This window comes from Toxotes jaculatrix, chromosome 24, assembly GCF_017976425.1.
Source record: "Toxotes jaculatrix isolate fToxJac2 chromosome 24, fToxJac2.pri, whole genome shotgun sequence".
Classification (NCBI taxonomy): domain Eukaryota; kingdom Metazoa; phylum Chordata; class Actinopteri; family Toxotidae; genus Toxotes; species Toxotes jaculatrix.
The window spans coordinates 528,729-544,743 of record NC_054417.1 but is presented as its reverse complement, the minus strand read 5'-3'; the positions used below and the strand labels follow the sequence as shown (position 1 = coordinate 544,743).

General features: G+C 46.0%; 3 protein-coding genes across 3 annotated transcripts; 1 reads left to right on the top strand and 2 right to left on the bottom strand.

The window, feature by feature from the left end:
- The first annotated feature begins 38 nt into the window (after positions 1-38).
- On the top strand, positions 39-5,169 carry plaat1l (phospholipase A and acyltransferase 1-like). Its single transcript, XM_041032023.1, has 5 exons — positions 39-2,640; positions 3,393-3,522; positions 3,631-3,719; positions 3,808-3,972; positions 4,119-5,169. Exons 1-5 carry the CDS (start codon positions 2,632-2,634, stop codon positions 4,182-4,184), a joined length of 459 nt encoding a protein of 152 aa, XP_040887957.1. The 5' UTR covers positions 39-2,631; the 3' UTR covers positions 4,185-5,169.
- A 41-nt stretch (positions 5,170-5,210) lies between these two features.
- On the bottom strand, positions 5,211-9,891 carry ephx2 (epoxide hydrolase 2, cytoplasmic). Its single transcript, XM_041031974.1, has 19 exons — positions 9,639-9,891; positions 9,255-9,333; positions 8,992-9,154; positions 8,595-8,785; positions 8,218-8,340; positions 8,055-8,126; positions 7,872-7,967; positions 7,682-7,760; positions 7,413-7,447; positions 7,265-7,291; positions 7,032-7,117; positions 6,844-6,955; positions 6,542-6,616; positions 6,333-6,375; positions 6,142-6,244; positions 5,959-6,028; positions 5,667-5,747; positions 5,415-5,573; positions 5,211-5,378 (listed from the first exon to the last, which is right to left on the bottom strand). The coding sequence occupies exons 1-18, from the start codon at positions 9,740-9,742 to the stop codon at positions 5,427-5,429; spliced, it is 1,686 nt and encodes a 561-aa protein (XP_040887908.1). The 5' UTR covers positions 9,743-9,891; the 3' UTR covers positions 5,211-5,378; positions 5,415-5,426.
- Positions 9,892-10,246: 355 nt separating this feature from the next.
- On the bottom strand, positions 10,247-15,375 carry LOC121178216 (NLR family CARD domain-containing protein 3-like). Its single transcript, XM_041032781.1, has 10 exons — positions 15,368-15,375; positions 14,440-14,553; positions 14,229-14,321; positions 14,014-14,096; positions 13,723-13,956; positions 11,760-13,557; positions 11,473-11,646; positions 11,111-11,284; positions 10,967-11,013; positions 10,247-10,815 (listed from the first exon to the last, which is right to left on the bottom strand). The coding sequence occupies exons 1-10, from the start codon at positions 15,373-15,375 to the stop codon at positions 10,247-10,249; spliced, it is 3,294 nt and encodes a 1,097-aa protein (XP_040888715.1).
- Positions 15,376-16,015: the final 640 nt, after the last annotated feature.

Genomic DNA, 16,015 nt, shown 5'->3' with positions numbered 1-16,015 from the left:
TAAAGGGGCATTAATCTTTAATCTTTAAACCAGTGAGTGTGAGGTCAGGTGTCACTCTCTGCAGTAGATGCAGTCCACAGAATCATGTTCTGGACCTGATCCTGGATCTGAGTTCAGATGTTTATTTTTTCTCTACAGAGATTCTATATTTTGTTAATGTGGATTTTTCATGAGAGCAGGGTGGATCGTCATCTCTCCAGCTTTAAGTGGATTTAATTCAGAGTGCTGGATGTGTCCTGGACTGGTCCGGTTCTTGGGTTCCTGTGCAGCTCTGGCTTTGTTCCACACCTCTGAGTTGTTTTCAGTGATTGTTTCCCGAGCTGGAGAAGCAGCCTAAGCTAATCTGCTGTGTAGGCAGGGCTCAGAGTGAGACCACCGTTTTCTTATTTCTGGATGATTCAGGATCAAATTTTCTCTCGTCGTCCTCCTGACAGTGCTCTGCGTGGCTACCTCATGTTGTGTCAGAGGGCAGAAATATAACACATTTTTTCAGATGTCCTCTGCTGTTGTAAGTGAGACATTGTGTTGGGGACAGAGCTGAGATTCTGGACTAAAGTTAAAGTGCTTAAAGTTAAAGTTTTCTGAATCTAACACGTGCTGAAGCTGTCGTTCAGGACGGCGTTCACACTGTTGTTCCCTGAACTGGGTCAAAAACCACCTGAAACATCCTGGAATTCAAATACCTTTATTCCAGGCGAGGACACTAAGATTCAGATTATTTCTCTCACAGTTTCAGAGGATTTATGAAAATCAGTTTGTTTACCTCTGAGACAGCAACAGGTCAGAGAAGAATTGGAAGAATTTAGTCATGAAAGAACTTTTTACTCCAAACACTGGGAAACCTGGTCTCCATCGAGCTCTGCGGGTGATGTGAACCCTGTTCTCATAGGACGTAAATCACAGAGCATTGTTTCTTCAGGCATTACAGGAGTAACAGCTCCGCCTCATTTAAAATCAAATCCACGAGTGAAAACTGAATTTATCACACTGAGTGCAAACAGAAACGTGATGGGGTGAACAAAGCTGGCAGGTGAATACATGAATGTTTAAAAGTTTTCACTGATGATGGTTTGTATTCAACAAGCCGTCACATCATCCTCTGACAGGGGGCGGGTGGGTTCTTGGCACTTTTGTGAGAAATATGAAAGAGAAAACACTCAGAGCTCCAGGGATCGTCTCATCAGAGTCTGCGTGCTTGTACATCCATGAATTCTACTTTAATTTGGTAATTAGTGAGCTTTAGATTTGGAAATGTTGAACTGTTGCTTTAATCTTCACGCTGATGTATCTCTGTGATAATCCAACGGGTGTTTAAAGGATTTAAAGAAGGAGAGTCTGAAAAGAAAAAAGCATTTCATTCTTCTGTTTATCCAAAAACACAGGACATTTTGTTATGTGTCCCAGCAGTGATGTGTTTCTGATACGGTGTTTGAAATCCAGTATTTCCAGTATCTGTCCATCAGAATGTGTGAAGGGAAACGACCCTCCAACAGGAACATCTGGAAACATGTCCAGCTCTGTGCACAGCTGCAACTAACAAGTGTTTTCTTTGCTGATTAGTCTGTAGATTCATTGATTTTCTCCATTAATCGTTTTATCTATAAATTTCCAGAAAATGGTGAAAATGTCTTTGTTTTTTTCTCTGACCATCGACGAAAGAGAAACAGAGTTTGTGTCTGTGACGAGTCGACGAGTGAAGATCAACAAAACTCTTCTAAGTTGGTGTTTTTCTGAGAATGAAAACTAAATAGTTTATGTTTAACAGTTGACTTTGCTTTAAATTCTGTGAAATCCCAAATTTCCTCCAGGCTCATTGCTCATAACTCTGCTGCAGCTGTTTTATTTTAAACTCTACAAATGGATAATTCAGCTCATCTTTCCCTTTGCAGGCGTCCATGGAGCTTTTCAGACGCACTGCTCTGAGGAAATGTTTAGAAGCTAAACCACATTCAAAGTGGCAAAATGGAAATTTCCACATTCCCCTGAAATCTGTTGTCAGCTCGGTGAGAGGTCAGACGAATGAGTGCCATGTGTCAGACCAAGCAGCAGTTTGGAGATGTTAGCACTGATGGAGGCCAGTAATGTGAAAGTTAAAGCTAAAACATCCAGCAGCACTGGAATGATGTTGTAGAGCGTTGCCTCCACTCACTGCTGTTCACGGTGCCTTCATGTCTCCAATTAAACAAGTCTGACTGAAGCTACTTCCTCTTTCACGCTCTCTGTTTAGGAAACACCTGCTTCGCACGCCCAGAGGCGGAGGGACGAAAGACGCTGAGGGACACAGGCTGCTCCAAGATTCAACATCTGAAGTAGAAACTGCAGGAATGTCCCCAGTAAATCCCCTCGACCCACACACACACACACACACACACACACACACTCCTGAAGTGAAGCTAAGACGCCCTGCAGCACAGTGTGTTAGAGACACAGGCGAGGGTCAGTGATGTGTGAGTGGGGTGGTGGGAGCGAGGGCAGTGGACTGTGACTGTGACAGACTGTATCTTCACATCATCATATCAGTACAGCCTGTATGTAAAGCAGCAGAGTCCCTGTGTGTGTCCGTGTGTGTGTGTGTGTTGTTGATTTAATTTCAGAAGCGACTGAAGAAAGTGACAGTATAAACCTGAGCTCATGGGCCTGGTGAGTACAACCAAAACTCTGATATAACCTTGATTTTATTTTCATTTAAATCAGCATTTCTGTCCCAGACAGTGGTGTAGAAAGTGAATTAGGCTTTTACAGTGTAAACCGGCTTTAAAGCTCAGTTTCATTTATCTTTTTAACTTTTTAATTCACTGTGAAGAGCTATAGAAGAAAAGATGTGAAGCTTAACTTCCAAAATCCGTGGATTAACCGTTTGATTCAGCGTTTGGAAACAAGAATTCTGCGCTGAACTCACCGATGTAAAGAGCTTTCATCCATGACTGAACAAACCCCCGAGTCCTCACGAAGGACTTCATCCAGCCCTGACACTTATAAAGGCTGCTTCAGTGGGAAGTGGCAGCTGTAGGACAGGAGTCAGGGCAGTGGGACATTTTAAAAAAGGACAGAAATGGAAGGAAACGCTGTCCTAAAAAATAATAGAATACACAACAGAATTGGTGGTTTTCACAGAAATGCTTCTCATTATGTGGCTTCCCACTTTAGTCGCTTCAGTTTCTGTTGTGGTTTAAAAAAAAAGAAAAACCCTCCTGTGAATATGAAACTGTGGGGGCGGGGTCAGAGGCGACAGCTTAGGTTCTGATGTTTGGGCCTCAGTGTTTCAGTCATGAACATAATTAGGACGTGAAGCTGCTGCTCTGAGTCATTTCCTTTCTGATGGGTCTCAGAAACGCCGTCACTAGTTACAGAGCATTTTTGATCACGTGACCATCTGTCTGCTCTTCTTGCAGAAAAATTCCCACCCTAAGTTGTTCCCGGGGGACATCGTGGAGTATCCCAGGAACAAGTACTTTTCCCATTTCGCCGTGTACTACGGAGAGAAGGACGGCGTTCCCTACGTGGCTCATCTGACATGTCGAGGTTGGTGAAGGTGGAAATGTGCTACAGAAAACAGAGGAAGGAGGGGCTTTGTGCTCACAGAACATGTAAAGGTTCTTTCCTAACACTTCTTATGTGTCTGTTTGTCAGATTCAGACGCCAAGCTCCCGCTCTTTGGCCGAGCTCTGAGGTCAGAGGTCAAACTGGATCCACTGGAGCTACTGGGGAAAAAATACAAGGTAACGCACAGACAGTTTACATTCACACACACGACGACAAACACCAAGTCTCTGTGTTCGTGATCGGCTTCGCTGTGACGTGTCGCAGGTCAGCAACATGCTGGACGACTCGTTCTCGGCCAGAGACTTTCACAGCGTGGTGAAGCCGGCCATCGACGACATGATGGGCCGCGAGGTGACCTTCGACATCCTGTTTCACAACAGCGAGCACCAGGCCACGCTCTTCAGATACGGAGTCAAGAAATCTGAGCAGGTGAGGAGGCTGCTTGTGGAAGGTTTTTCAGAGGCTTCACCAAAACACCTGTGGCAGGGACATGGAGGCCTGTCGCCACAGACACCTGTAATCTGAGACGTGTGTGTCTGTGTGTGTGTGTCTGTGTCTGTGTGTGTGTGTTACAGATAGAGAAAGTTTATAAGCACATCATGCCGGCCTGGAAGAAGCTGTTTGAGAACAAGAAACTGTGAAAACTGCTTTATGCTCAGGTTTCATCTCCACCACCGGAGGGCGCCGTCGTTCCCTGATCAAATGTAAGATTTTGAGGATAAATTTCATTTTCTGAGAAAGTGTCACAATGTTGAGTCAGACAAAAAATAATATTACAACATGAAGTTAATGAGAGAAAAGTTTTTCTTAAAGGTTTAAAACGAATGAACAAAATGTTTGTGTAGATTCGATTCATGTGTTCACAACTTCAAAACCTTTTATTCTCAAAATCTCACAGTCCCAGTGTCAGTTACATGTCACCTCAGAGTCAGTGCTGAGAGCCACTGTTTGAATCATCCTCCACAGCGTGAATTAAAAAAAAAAAGATTATTTACAAAGTGGGACAAGTTTTGATGTGAAGTTCCAGTTAATTCATATAAAACCTGAATGTGGAGCTAATACAGTGGAGGAGTGTTGCTATGGAAACAGACCGTTTGAGTTCAATAATCTGAGAAAAAATATATTTTACTCTTAAATCTGAAGATTTAAGAGTAAAATATAAAAATACCGATTATGTTTCACTGATTATTTTTATAAAAACTAAACGTTTCTGTCCTCTGGTGATTTGATTGATGTTTTGATGTCATTTTGTATGATCATTGTTATTATTATTACCATTATTATCTCATTATTGCTTTTGTGGTTGTTTTGTTGTGTTTTCTTTTTGGAAAAAACTGAAGTTTAAGTTCAAGTAAACAAATTTTTATCTTTGCCATCTAAGCCAGCCCATTAACATCTGTGACATTAGAGACCTGCAGGTTTTTGTCCAGTTCAAGCAAAAATATAATTTATAATGTGTCAATGAAAACAAAATCATAATGAGTAGATCCATTTCTGAGGTGAAGAGAATTCTGTGACACTTTATGTTACGCGTTAACCCTTCCTGGAAACACCAGGAAGGGTTAACGTACCTGTTTGTAATCTGGTGCTAAATTTATAAATAAAAAAATAGAAGTTTCCTCAAAAGAACTTCTCCATTTAAACCCAAATCAGTCTTCATTCACTGGTCATTCATCAATGGAAACTTTATTCTGTCACATGTTGAATCGTTTTCTGCACGAGCAGGTAAACTGGAATGAGTTAACTGGAAATGATGCTTCATCCACCTCCACCCTGTGTCTGTCTCTGACATGCAGCACTGAAACGGCACTTCACCCCGCTTTTTCCTTCCCTCCCTCCTTCCTTCCCTCCTTCCTTCCTTCCCTCCCTCCTTCCTTCCCTCCTCACAGTCTGGGGGCCACACTAACCCTTCCGTCCTTCTTATGTGTTTCTTTAAGCCATGATATCAGGATGTTGTTCGTCTCTGCTGGCCTGTCCATCTGAGTCCAGTGTCCACACTCCTCGATGTGTCCTCTGCTCAGGTTCGGGATCTGAAATGAATAAGTAACAGATTTCAGGTTCATTTCCAATAATCTGTAATCACACTGTCTGCAGTTTGTCGTGCTCCCTCCTGTTTCTCTCACCTTGTCCTCCATCCCTTTGGAGAAGGCCGGCAGCAGCACGGGGTCTTTACCTGCCGTCACCATCAGCGCCGGCATCAGCAGCTGAGACACACACACACACACACACACACACAGTCCTCAGAATCCAGATGTTAAAACCCTTCGTAGGATCAGAAAAGGTTTTTCTCTTAAAATCCAGGATGTTGTTTGTGTGACTGGGGAAATGTTTTCCTGGGTGTGTAGCAGCTCGCTGAAGGTGCAGCTGTAGCGCTCATGTTTTCAGTAAATGTTTCTGGTGGGCATGGTGACAAACCTTTCCACTGGGTCGAGAACACATCCACCTCCAGTTCACCTCACCGTTACGATACCAGTTCAGAGGTCTCCTGGGAAACCAAACGCCAGACTGTTACTGCTGAGTGAAAATGACGTTTTGATGATGTCTGACGTTTCTCAGTAGGATTTCCACTGCGTTATGAAAACTACAACTGCACTACACCTGAAGCCGTTTTCTTTGTACTGGCTGATGTAGAACTGCAGGTCGGCCTCCGTCAGCATGGAGCTCCTGGGAATCTGCTCAGGTAGACCCACAAACAGACCCCCTGTAACACACACACACACAGGATGTGTTGGTGTTTGCTCTTTATCCGTCTGTCAGCTCGATGATGTGTAGTAAGAAAATCCTCTGACCTCGAGCACAGACACCTGCGGTGCTGAGAGCTGGACGCCTCACCTGAGGAAGAGAGAAAATCACCTGTGCAGACCTGTTACGTGTGTGTGTGTCTGTGTGTGTGCGTGTGTGTGTGTGTGTGTGTGTGTGTGTGTGTGTGTGTGTGTGTGCGTGTGTGTGTGTGCGTGTGTGTGTGTGTGCGTGTGTGTGTGTGTGTGTGTATGCTCACCGCTTCACTGCTGCTGGAAAAGAAAATCTTGAAGGTTCTCTCCAAGTTTTTCTCCAGCTCAGCCTCTGCAACACCCTGTAACACACACACACACACACACACACACACACACACACACACACACACACACACACACACACACACACACAGTTTCCCCCTGAATCCACAAACTGTCTTATTAACCTGTGTGTTAAAGCTTTACAGGTGCCGTTCGACGTTACGTTGTGTTGATCTGTGCCACAGCTCGTGTGCAGCAGTAGGAGGGTTGTGTGTGTGTGTGTGTGTGCTGCACACAGACTCACTGGTTTCTGGAAGTAGAGCTGGTAATCGAATATGGGCACAGCCTTCAGTCTCTGCCCGGGAGGAGCAGACGGATCGGCCGGGAACAGGGGCGTGTTCAGAGACGCCACAGCCCTTCACACGCACAGGAACACACACATTTCACTCCTGTTTCAAACTTAAACCTAAATATGTTCACGGATGTGTTTACCTGACTCTCTCAGGAAAGTACTGAGCCATGGTCCAGACCAGCAAGCCGCCCCAGTCGTGACCCACCAGGGTGACCTGCGGCATGGACTGGAAAAGGGACAGAGACGAGAGCCAGCTGTCACACCTCAGTTGTGAACTCAGCGTGGACGCCGGTCCACCAACACCTGCCGCAAGTTTTACATCTCACAACTTTATTTACAGTTTGATTTAAGCTGGATTACTGTGCTCACTCACCATTTTATCAAGGAATGTGATCAAATCCTGGAAAAGAACAGAAACAGCTTCACACTACTGTTAGAGTGGCAGGCACAGCAACACAACAACAACATGGATAAATCAGGTGTGTGTGTGTGTGTGTGTGTGTGTGTGTGTGTGTGTGTACCTTGCAGAGCTGCTCCTGTGAATATTCCTCGATGTCTGTTGGTGGGAAAATGACCCGTGAGCCACAGGTACGAACACAAACATGTTAAATGACAGTTATTGAACCTTTTGTCTTTAATAAGCGAGTGGACAGTTTGTTTAAAGCAGATCACAGAGAGCTGTCACTCATCATGACCTGTGCTCACTATTGTTAATAAAGTTAGTTCAAAGTTAAAGTTTGTTTGTTTGCTTTTCAGAGATTTAGTCTTGAATGTCGACACGTAAACACACCCGGCGGCGCTGTGGACTCTCCATATCCCTTCATGTCCAGAGCCAACACCCTGAACCCTGCTGCTGCCACAGCTGGGATCTGCCGGAGAGAGGACAGGTATGAAGACACTCGTCGGACTCGTGTTCGCTTGTTTTTAACATTAATGTGGAAAGTTTGGTTCGGCCGTTCAGACTTCAGTAAGCAGGTTACCTGGTACCTCCAGGAGTACCAGCTCTCAGGGAAGCCGTGACACAGCAGAACTGGCGGACCCGAGCCCATCTCAACATAATGAGTCCTGACACCAGGCTGAGACAGGAAGAGAGCAACGACCCTTTAGTTCAACAAGAAAACAGCGTTTCAGCCGCGAGTCTTACTGATGAGCGAGCTGATCACCCTGATGGTGACGTATCCATGAGACACTTCATCACAGCTGCAGGATGGAGGAGAGCTCTCTGCTCTGACAGCCTGAAACACAAACACAGGAGTGTGTTACCATGGTGATGTTGGCGCGCAGCGTACAGCAGCTGAAGCATCACACCTGCACTCTGGTCTGTACCTGAACTCCAGTGAAATCAGCCAGTTTGTCTAGAGCGTGGTCCAGATTTTCCACCATGATGGCCTTCACCCCCGCCGCCTCTGCCGCCCTCACACCCTCCTCATCTGCATCCAGCCACACCGCCTGAGAGAAGACGCACAGCTCAAGCTGTCACCCGAGCAGTCACAGAGGGTCAGAGGACTGAGTCCACACCCGTTTGTCAACACGTCAAAAAAATCAACAAGTCACAAAGTAAAACAGAAACGTTTTTTCATGTCGAACCCTTTCCTGTGTGGGCTCACGCCTCCTTCACATGTAAACAGAGTTCACATTGTTTCCAGAACTCCATGACTTTGTTTTGTGGATGTAGTCCTCCTGGTCATGTTAATGCTGTCTACCTCTTGTGATGTCACTTCCAGGTGCTTCAAAGCGGAGCTGAACATGGCGGACTCAGGGACCCTGTGACCTGAGTGGCAGGACCGGAGGACCAGGTCAAAATGCCGCCCCAGCAAAGAGAGAAGGCGGGCCGGACCGTCTCCAGTGGCAGTGTCATCTATCCAGTGATTGGCCAGCACAGCTGTCAGTAAGCCTGAGGGGGTGGAGACGTGGAGTATGGACAATGAGTGTCTGAAATGATGAGCAGGCCTGAAACAGCCTCTCGCTGAGCAGCTTCATGCCTGAATGTTTGATTTCACATGACCACGACCTGTGGCATCGACTCTTCGCCTTCAGCGTCGTGTTCATGTCTGTTTTGAGTGTGTACATGTGTGTGAGTGCGTTTTGCATGTTGTGTACCATTGCGACGCAGGTTTGCAGCTGTCTCCAGCACGGCTGGTTGGACGTCCATCATGGCCTCTCCGAGCTTCTCCAGCAGGCCTCTGACGGACCAATCAGGTGGCAGAGTCACACCCCTGACCTGGGCCTCCTTCACACACTCCTCCTCAAACACCGGGATCGTCTACACACACACAGTCGAACCAACACAGTGAGTATAGAAGACAGAAGAGCATTGAAGTAGTAAATGAGCAGACGATTGTTGAAGCGGGACATGACTCCACCTGAGAGAGCGTCAGCTCGCCTCTCTCCGCCCGCATCATGGCGCTGTCCTTCTGTGACACCACACTGGACAGGAAACCACTGAAAACCAGAGCACGAGACAAAGCTAAGAGACAAACAGTGAGACGCAAACTGTCAAAGGAGGTTCAAATGTTTATTAATGTCAATTAATCTTCAAAATAATATCAGTGTGGATCTTACTTCTTAGTGCCGCTCAGTGACACACGGGAAACAAACGTGTCCTGTTTTATTTAACAGATTATCTAACAGTCTTTCTGTTGTCTAACGTGTGATGCTTTGCCTGTTTTATAAAAGTTTTATCCCTCATTTCATCTGGACACTGACATTTTTTACAGTGTGAGGATGTTGCGTAACAGACTCCTTACCCCGGCAGGTTGTGCAACTCCTCCAACTTGTGGAAAACTGCATGGGGTCGTGAAGAGACAGCAACTCCCCAGAACCTGAACAAGACAGCTTTCTTCTCAGCCATGTCCTCCGAGTGTCCTCTGAGTCTGAGTGTCCTCCAAGTCCAAGTAAGAGGATCTTTTTCTTTTTCTTTTTCTCTGCTCAGACTGGTTGTGTTTCCTCTGCTGCTCCTGCTGCTGCAGCACAGACTCTGCTCAGACTGAAGGCTGAACGTTGCCCTCTGAACAGACTCGCAGAGTAGGTCCGCCCACTCCTCCTGTGAGCTCACACACACACACTCAGAAAATGAACGCTGACACTCTTTCAGGGTCAAAGTGTAAAGATCTTCATGTCTTCAGTCACAGGAAACCTGTTTGAACAGTAAATCGTGTCTCACCAGCAGCAGTAATATAAAGTGATCATGACCAGCTCACACTGATGGCACAGAGGAAGAAGAAATGTCAGACTTTTATTTTTATTTTTTGTCTTTTCGTGGTATTTGTTCAAAATAAGAAACATGTAGAACATTACAAGACTTGTTTACATCTGAAAAACAGAAGTGTTTACATCTTTCAGTCTGAATGTTTCTTTAGACAGAAGACGACTGTCCCTCCTGCAGCTCACACACTCTGACTGAAGAACCAAAAGAGCTGAACTGAAGCCCGACCCTAAATGCAGGGTAGATTGGTTCAGTGAATGTGGTGCTGAAGGTGTGGAGGTGGATCAGTGAGTCCGAGGAGACGCTGTAGAAGGACAGAGAGCCAGCAGGACAGTCCACATACACTGCTACTCTGTGAGAGATGGAGGACGGGGAACATATGTCTCTTCTTCTGGAGTTGTGATGAACAGAGTAAGTCCTCCCAGAACACAACAGACTCCAGGACCGATCATTCCCTCCAAGTAGGCAGTCAGCCCCGTCTCCTTTCCTGCTGATGGCTTTGTAGGTCACTCCTATACAAACGATTCCCTTCCATTCAACCTCCCAGTAACAGCGCCCGCCCACAGCATCCGAGCACAGCAGCTGAAGGCAGCCGTCAAACCTCTCTGGATGATCGGGGTAGAGCTGCTGTTCTCTCACTGCTGCCACCTTCCTGTTCCCGTCCGAGAGTCTGAGGGATCTGTGTGCTGTGTTTGGGTCGAGTGTGAGTTCACAGGCGTCTGCAGTGACAAGAGACGGGAGCTGAGTTTCACATAAAGTTCACTTATAAAATAGGATGAAAAGTATTGAAGTTTTGATGTGTTCTCCTAAAGGACTCATGAGGACATGCTCTCAGTTATCTTTGTCCTCAGGACAGTGAGGGACACTTACACTTCCTCAGCCCTGGTGTCAACATCCTGGTTCCACCATGGTCCACTCTGAGGGAGGATACACAGATTACAGACACATGTACGTGTGCATGAATCAACAGCCCACGTTGTTTACATAGGTAAGCTGCAGCAGGCCTCTCCATACCTGAGGGTGTCCAGGCTCCAGTGTGGATCCTCCAGTCCAGCAGCCAGTAGCTTCCCTCCTGAGTCTCCTGGATGATTGTAGCTCAGGTCCAGCTCTCTCAGATGGGAGGGGTTGGAGCTCAGAGCTGAGCCCAGAGAAGCACAGCCTTCCTCTGTGATCAGACAGCCTGACAGCCTGCAGACACACATGAGACTGATCCTCATATCCTGGACTGAGATTAGAGGGCTGAATAATAGATCGAATACAATTCAGTGACTGATTAAATTACACAGGGGACAGTTTGTCTGTTTGACATTCAGAAAGCAGAGTAAACCAAAAACATTTTGTGTTGAAGTGTTACCATAAGTGTGCTAAATCCTGACCTGAGAGTCTCCAGGGTACAGTGTGGACTCTTCAGTCCAGCAGACAGAAGCTTCACCCCTGAATCCTGCAGGTCGTTGTCACTCAGGTCCAGCTGTCTCAGACTACAGGACTGGGAGCTGAGAACTGAGGACAGAGCCTCACAGCTTCTCTCTGAGAGGTTACAGCTGCTCAGTCTGAAGAGATGATGAGAAGGAATTAAAGGAGAGAGGAATTTATTTTCCCTCCTGTTGAAAAACAGCAGAGTCTTTATACAGTGATGAATAAATCCAACTATGGACACACTTACAGAGCTTTGTTAGAGGCTTTGACCACTGGCAGCAGCCTCAGAAGAGCCTCCTCTGAAGCAGAGTATTTCTTCAGCTCAAACACGTCCAGATCTTTTTCTGATGACAGTAAGATGAAGACCAGAGCGGACCACTGAGCAGGAGACAGTTCATCTGTGGACAGACGTCCTGAACTCAGGGACTGTTGGATCTGCTCCACCAGAGAACGATCATTCAGTTCATTCAGACAGTGGAACAGGTTGATGCTTTGCTCTGCAGAGGGAGTCTCTTCAATCTTCTTCTTGATGTACTGGACTGTTTCCTGATTGGACTGTGAGACACTTCCTGTCTGTGTCAGCAGACCTCGTAGGAGACTCTGATTGGTCTGCAGTGAAAGACCCAGGAGGAAGCGGAGGAACAGGTCCAGGTGTCCATTTGGACTCTGTAAGGCCTTGTCCACAGCCCTCTGGTAGAAGGCTGCAGATTTACCTGTTATCATTGCGAATCTTTGGGAGGTTGTTTTCTTTTTTGACAGCAGATTGACTCCAGAGCTGATGAAGGTCAGATGGACATGAAGAGCAGCCAGAAACTCCTGAACACTCAGATGGACGAAGCAGAACACCCTGTCCTGGTACAGTCCTCTCTCCTCCTTAAAGACCTGTGTGAACACTCCTGAGTAAACTGAGGCTGCTCTGATATCGATGCCACACTCTGTCAGGTCTGATTCATAGAAGATCAGGTTTCCTTTCTGCAGCTGCTCAAAAGCCAGTTTTCCCAGAGACTCCATCATCTTCCTGGTCTCTGGACTCCACTGTGGATCTGTCTCAGCTCCTCCATCATACTTGACTGTCTTCAGTTTGGACTGAACTACCAGGAAGTGGATGTACATCTCAGTCAGGGTCTGGGGCAGCCCTCCTACCTCTCTGCTTTCCAACACATCCTCCAGAACTGTAGCAGTGATCCAGCAGAAGACCGGGATGTGGCACATGATGTGGAGGCTTCGTGAAGTCTTGATGTGGGAGATGATCCTTCTGGCCTGCTCCTCATCTCTGAACCTCTTCCTGAAGTAGTCCTCCTTCTGTGGGTCAGTGAACCCTCTGACCTCTGTCACCATGTCAACACACTCAGGAGGGATCTGATTGGCTGCTGTAGGTCGTGTGGTTATCCAGAGGCGAGCGGAGGGAAGCAGTTTCCCTCTGATGAGGTTTGTCAGCAGCACATCCACTGAGGTGGACTCTGTAACATCAGTCAGGACCTCAGTGTTGTGGAAGTCCAGAGGAGGTCGACACTCATCCAGACCGTCAAAGATGAACAGAACCTGGACGTCTTCAAACCTGCAGAGTCCTGCTTCTTTGGTTTCAGGAAAGAAGTGATGAACAAGTTCCACCAAGCTGAACTTTTTCTCTTTCAGCACATTCAGCTCTCTGAACGTGAATGGAAATGTGAAGTGTATGTCCTGGTTGGCTTTGTCTTCAGCCCAGTCCAGAGTCAACTTCTGTGTTAAGACTGTTTTCCCAATGCCAGCCACTCCCTTTGTCATCACTCTTCTGATTGGTCCGTCTCGTCCAGGTGAGGCTTTAAAGATGTCTTCTTGTCTGATGGTAGTTTCTGCTCTGGCTGGTTTCCTGGATGCTGTTTGAATCTGTCTGACCTCATGTTCATCATTGACCTCTCCAGTCCCTCCCTCTGTGATGTAGAGCTCTGTGTAGATCTGATTCAGGAGGGTTGGCTGTCCTGCTTTAGAGATCCCCTCAAACACACACTGGAACTTCTTCTTCAGAGTAGATTTGAGTTTATGTTGACAAATTGGAGCAACGTGTCCTGAGTGAACAAACAAGAAACAACATCAAAGACTGATTCATAAAGAAAACATGACATGTTCATCCCCTTAAAGGACACACATGAACATATGTCCCTCCATGTGTTGAGACGTTAGTAAATGTCCCATTTGTCCATCATGTTGAATCTTTAGAGAAATCCTCTTACTGCTGTGCAGACAGTCAGCCAGCTCCTCCTGCTTCATTCTCCTCAGGAAGTTCACTGTGATCTTCACCAAAGCCTCTCTGCTGCTCCTCCTCTGCTCTTCATCCTCACCGTCCAACACCTCCTCATCCTCCCTCTGACTCTCATCTGGACCCAGAACCTTCTGGATCTCCTTCAGCTCCTTCTTCACAAAAGTCACTATGTTCTCCTCCAGCAGCTGGAACAGAGGAACGGAGGCTGACCGTTATTCCCCATGTCAGAATTGTCTGAAGGGGACACGTGGTGTGCGTGTACAGACCTTGAATATGGTGTCCAGGTGTGTGTGACGCTCCGGGGGAGGCCGACGTTGTGGCATCTCTGACCTCTCTCTGTTGCCTCTGAAGGAAATACACAAACACACAACAATGATGTGGGTGCAGTTAGAAACTAGAGGTGGAGATTCCTGTACAGGCCTCTGATGGTTTTCAGGTAATGTTCTGATATAATTCTCCATGAAAAATAAAACAAACCTGTCTCTGAAGTTGAGTGGGTGACCTACAGACTGGTCACTCTTCATGGAGACACAGCTGGGTGCAGGAGGGGCTGGTTTCTTCTGCAAAAGCCTGGAACAAACACAAGATGGACAAAACAAGATGATGAGGATGAGGGGCAGGATTAGGAGCAGCACAGTAAACCTGCTCCAGATGTGAACGATCTGGTTGTTGCAGCTTTAAACATCACCTTTGATCAAATGGGTGGTGTCCATTTCTGAAGGTAAGAGGATGACCTATGGATTTATCACTCTTCAGGGACACGCAGCTGGCTCGGGTGGAGTCAGGTTTCTCACACAGAACACTGATAGAAACACATCATATATGATCATCTGGATAAACAGGAGTTAAAACATGAATTCATCAGTGTTTTGCTGTGAGTTACAGCTCTGATTCTAAAACAGCTGGTTTCAGGTTTAGAATCTGATCCTGAACCAACTCATTTTTTTTGTTAACATCAAGAAGATGTTGTGACAGTGACGCCCTTATCCATCACTGATTAACCTTTTACAGGGAAACAGCCAAACAGCCAAACTGTATGATGGGAACCAAGATAACAAGGGCTGCATTGTCTCAGCCACCGAAAGCAAGTGGATGTTCCCATTATGTGAACAGGTGACGCAGTACCTGTTTACATCTGGTAAAATACACGTATTTGACTGAGTGGAAGAGAAAAAATTCACTGAGTCAGTGTGATGAAATAAGTTAATACATGAAATTCTTTTTTAGATTTGTGTCGTCAGCCAGCGTGCTGAACTGTTCACACACAAACATAAAGATAAATATCATGGAAGTGTTTCAGGAATGGGAACAGCAGCAGTGACTGGAACACATCCATCGTTTATCACTCCAGATAATTATGAACCTTCTTCCTTATCGCTTTTCTTGTAAACCTTCACCATATCAGTAACATAGAAGCCATAAAAATATTTTGCAGACCTTAACAGGTCACTTCAATGTCAAAGTCCAAGACAGTCATCATGAAATCAAACTGGCAGAGAGATGGACTTTTATTATGACTCCAGCTAAAGTTCCCAGCCTACAGTTTCACTGGAGAACCTCACAGGCAATGGTAAATAAAAATACACAACAAACTGTGATGTTTACGTGAATCGTACCTTTCCATGTTCGAAAGTACCTGGAGCCACGCTGAGAGAGAGAGAGAGCACAGCAATCAATCAGTCAATCAATCAATCAATCAAACAGTTTAAGATATTTCAGTCAGATCAAAGTGTTTGACTGAACATCCAAGCCAGCTGACACCATGGTGTCGTTATTGTTGAAAAATTACCTTTAATAAAGTCCAAAAGTCAGTGGAAGATTTAAATCCTGATCGTTACGTCCAGTATTGTGTGTGGGTCAGGCATCATTTTATAATTCTAAACTTTATGTGTTAAATTACCTTTCAAGAATAAAAACTAACGCGGAGATCAGAGAAACTCAGAGAATCCAAGCAGAACTCTACTCACAGCTCATCCCATGGATTGTTTTCAGTGTGCTGACAGACACAGGCTCTGTCCTCTGTGTGCTGTGTGTGCTCTGTGTGCAGCTTCCCTGTTTGTCTGAGGATTGTTGTCACTTCTCTCACTCGTTCCCTCGGGTCTGCAGTCAAAGATCACTTTCTTTATGACCGTATCACAGCTTTACAGCTCTTCAGTCCATCATTCACTGAGGAAAAACAGGCCTGTAAATAGGTAACTACAGTAACATTTACTGACACGAGGGAGGGAGAGAAACATCCCTCTGTTTATCTCACAGTTGAAATA

What these genes read in the sequence shown, in the direction of transcription:
- LOC121178216 (XM_041032781.1), bottom strand. An exon ending in GGCTGACTGTCTGCACAGCA is followed by an intron (nt 13,558 to 13,722) that starts GTAAGAGGATTT and finishes TTGTTCACTCAG; the next exon opens with GACACGTTGCTCCAATTTGT. An exon ending in TGTACCCTGGAGACTCTCAG is followed by an intron (nt 11,285 to 11,472) that starts GTCAGGATTTAG and finishes GTGTGTCTGCAG; the next exon opens with GCTGTCAGGCTGTCTGATCA.
- plaat1l (XM_041032023.1), top strand. An exon ending in GGCTCATCTGACATGTCGAG is followed by an intron (nt 3,523 to 3,630) that starts GTTGGTGAAGGT and finishes TCTGTTTGTCAG; the next exon opens with ATTCAGACGCCAAGCTCCCG. An exon ending in GAGTCAAGAAATCTGAGCAG is followed by an intron (nt 3,973 to 4,118) that starts GTGAGGAGGCTG and finishes TGTGTGTTACAG; the next exon opens with ATAGAGAAAGTTTATAAGCA.
- ephx2 (XM_041031974.1), bottom strand. Translation starts at nt 9,742, where the DNA reads ATGGCTGAGAAGAAAGCTGTCTTGTTCAGGTTCTGGGGAGTTGCTGTC. An exon ending in TGGAAGTGACATCACAAGAG is followed by an intron (nt 8,341 to 8,594) that starts GTAGACAGCATT and finishes GTCTTCTCTCAG; the next exon opens with GCGGTGTGGCTGGATGCAGA. An exon ending in AGCTCTACTTCCAGAAACCA is followed by an intron (nt 6,617 to 6,843) that starts GTGAGTCTGTGT and finishes TGTGTGTTACAG; the next exon opens with GGTGTTGCAGAGGCTGAGCT.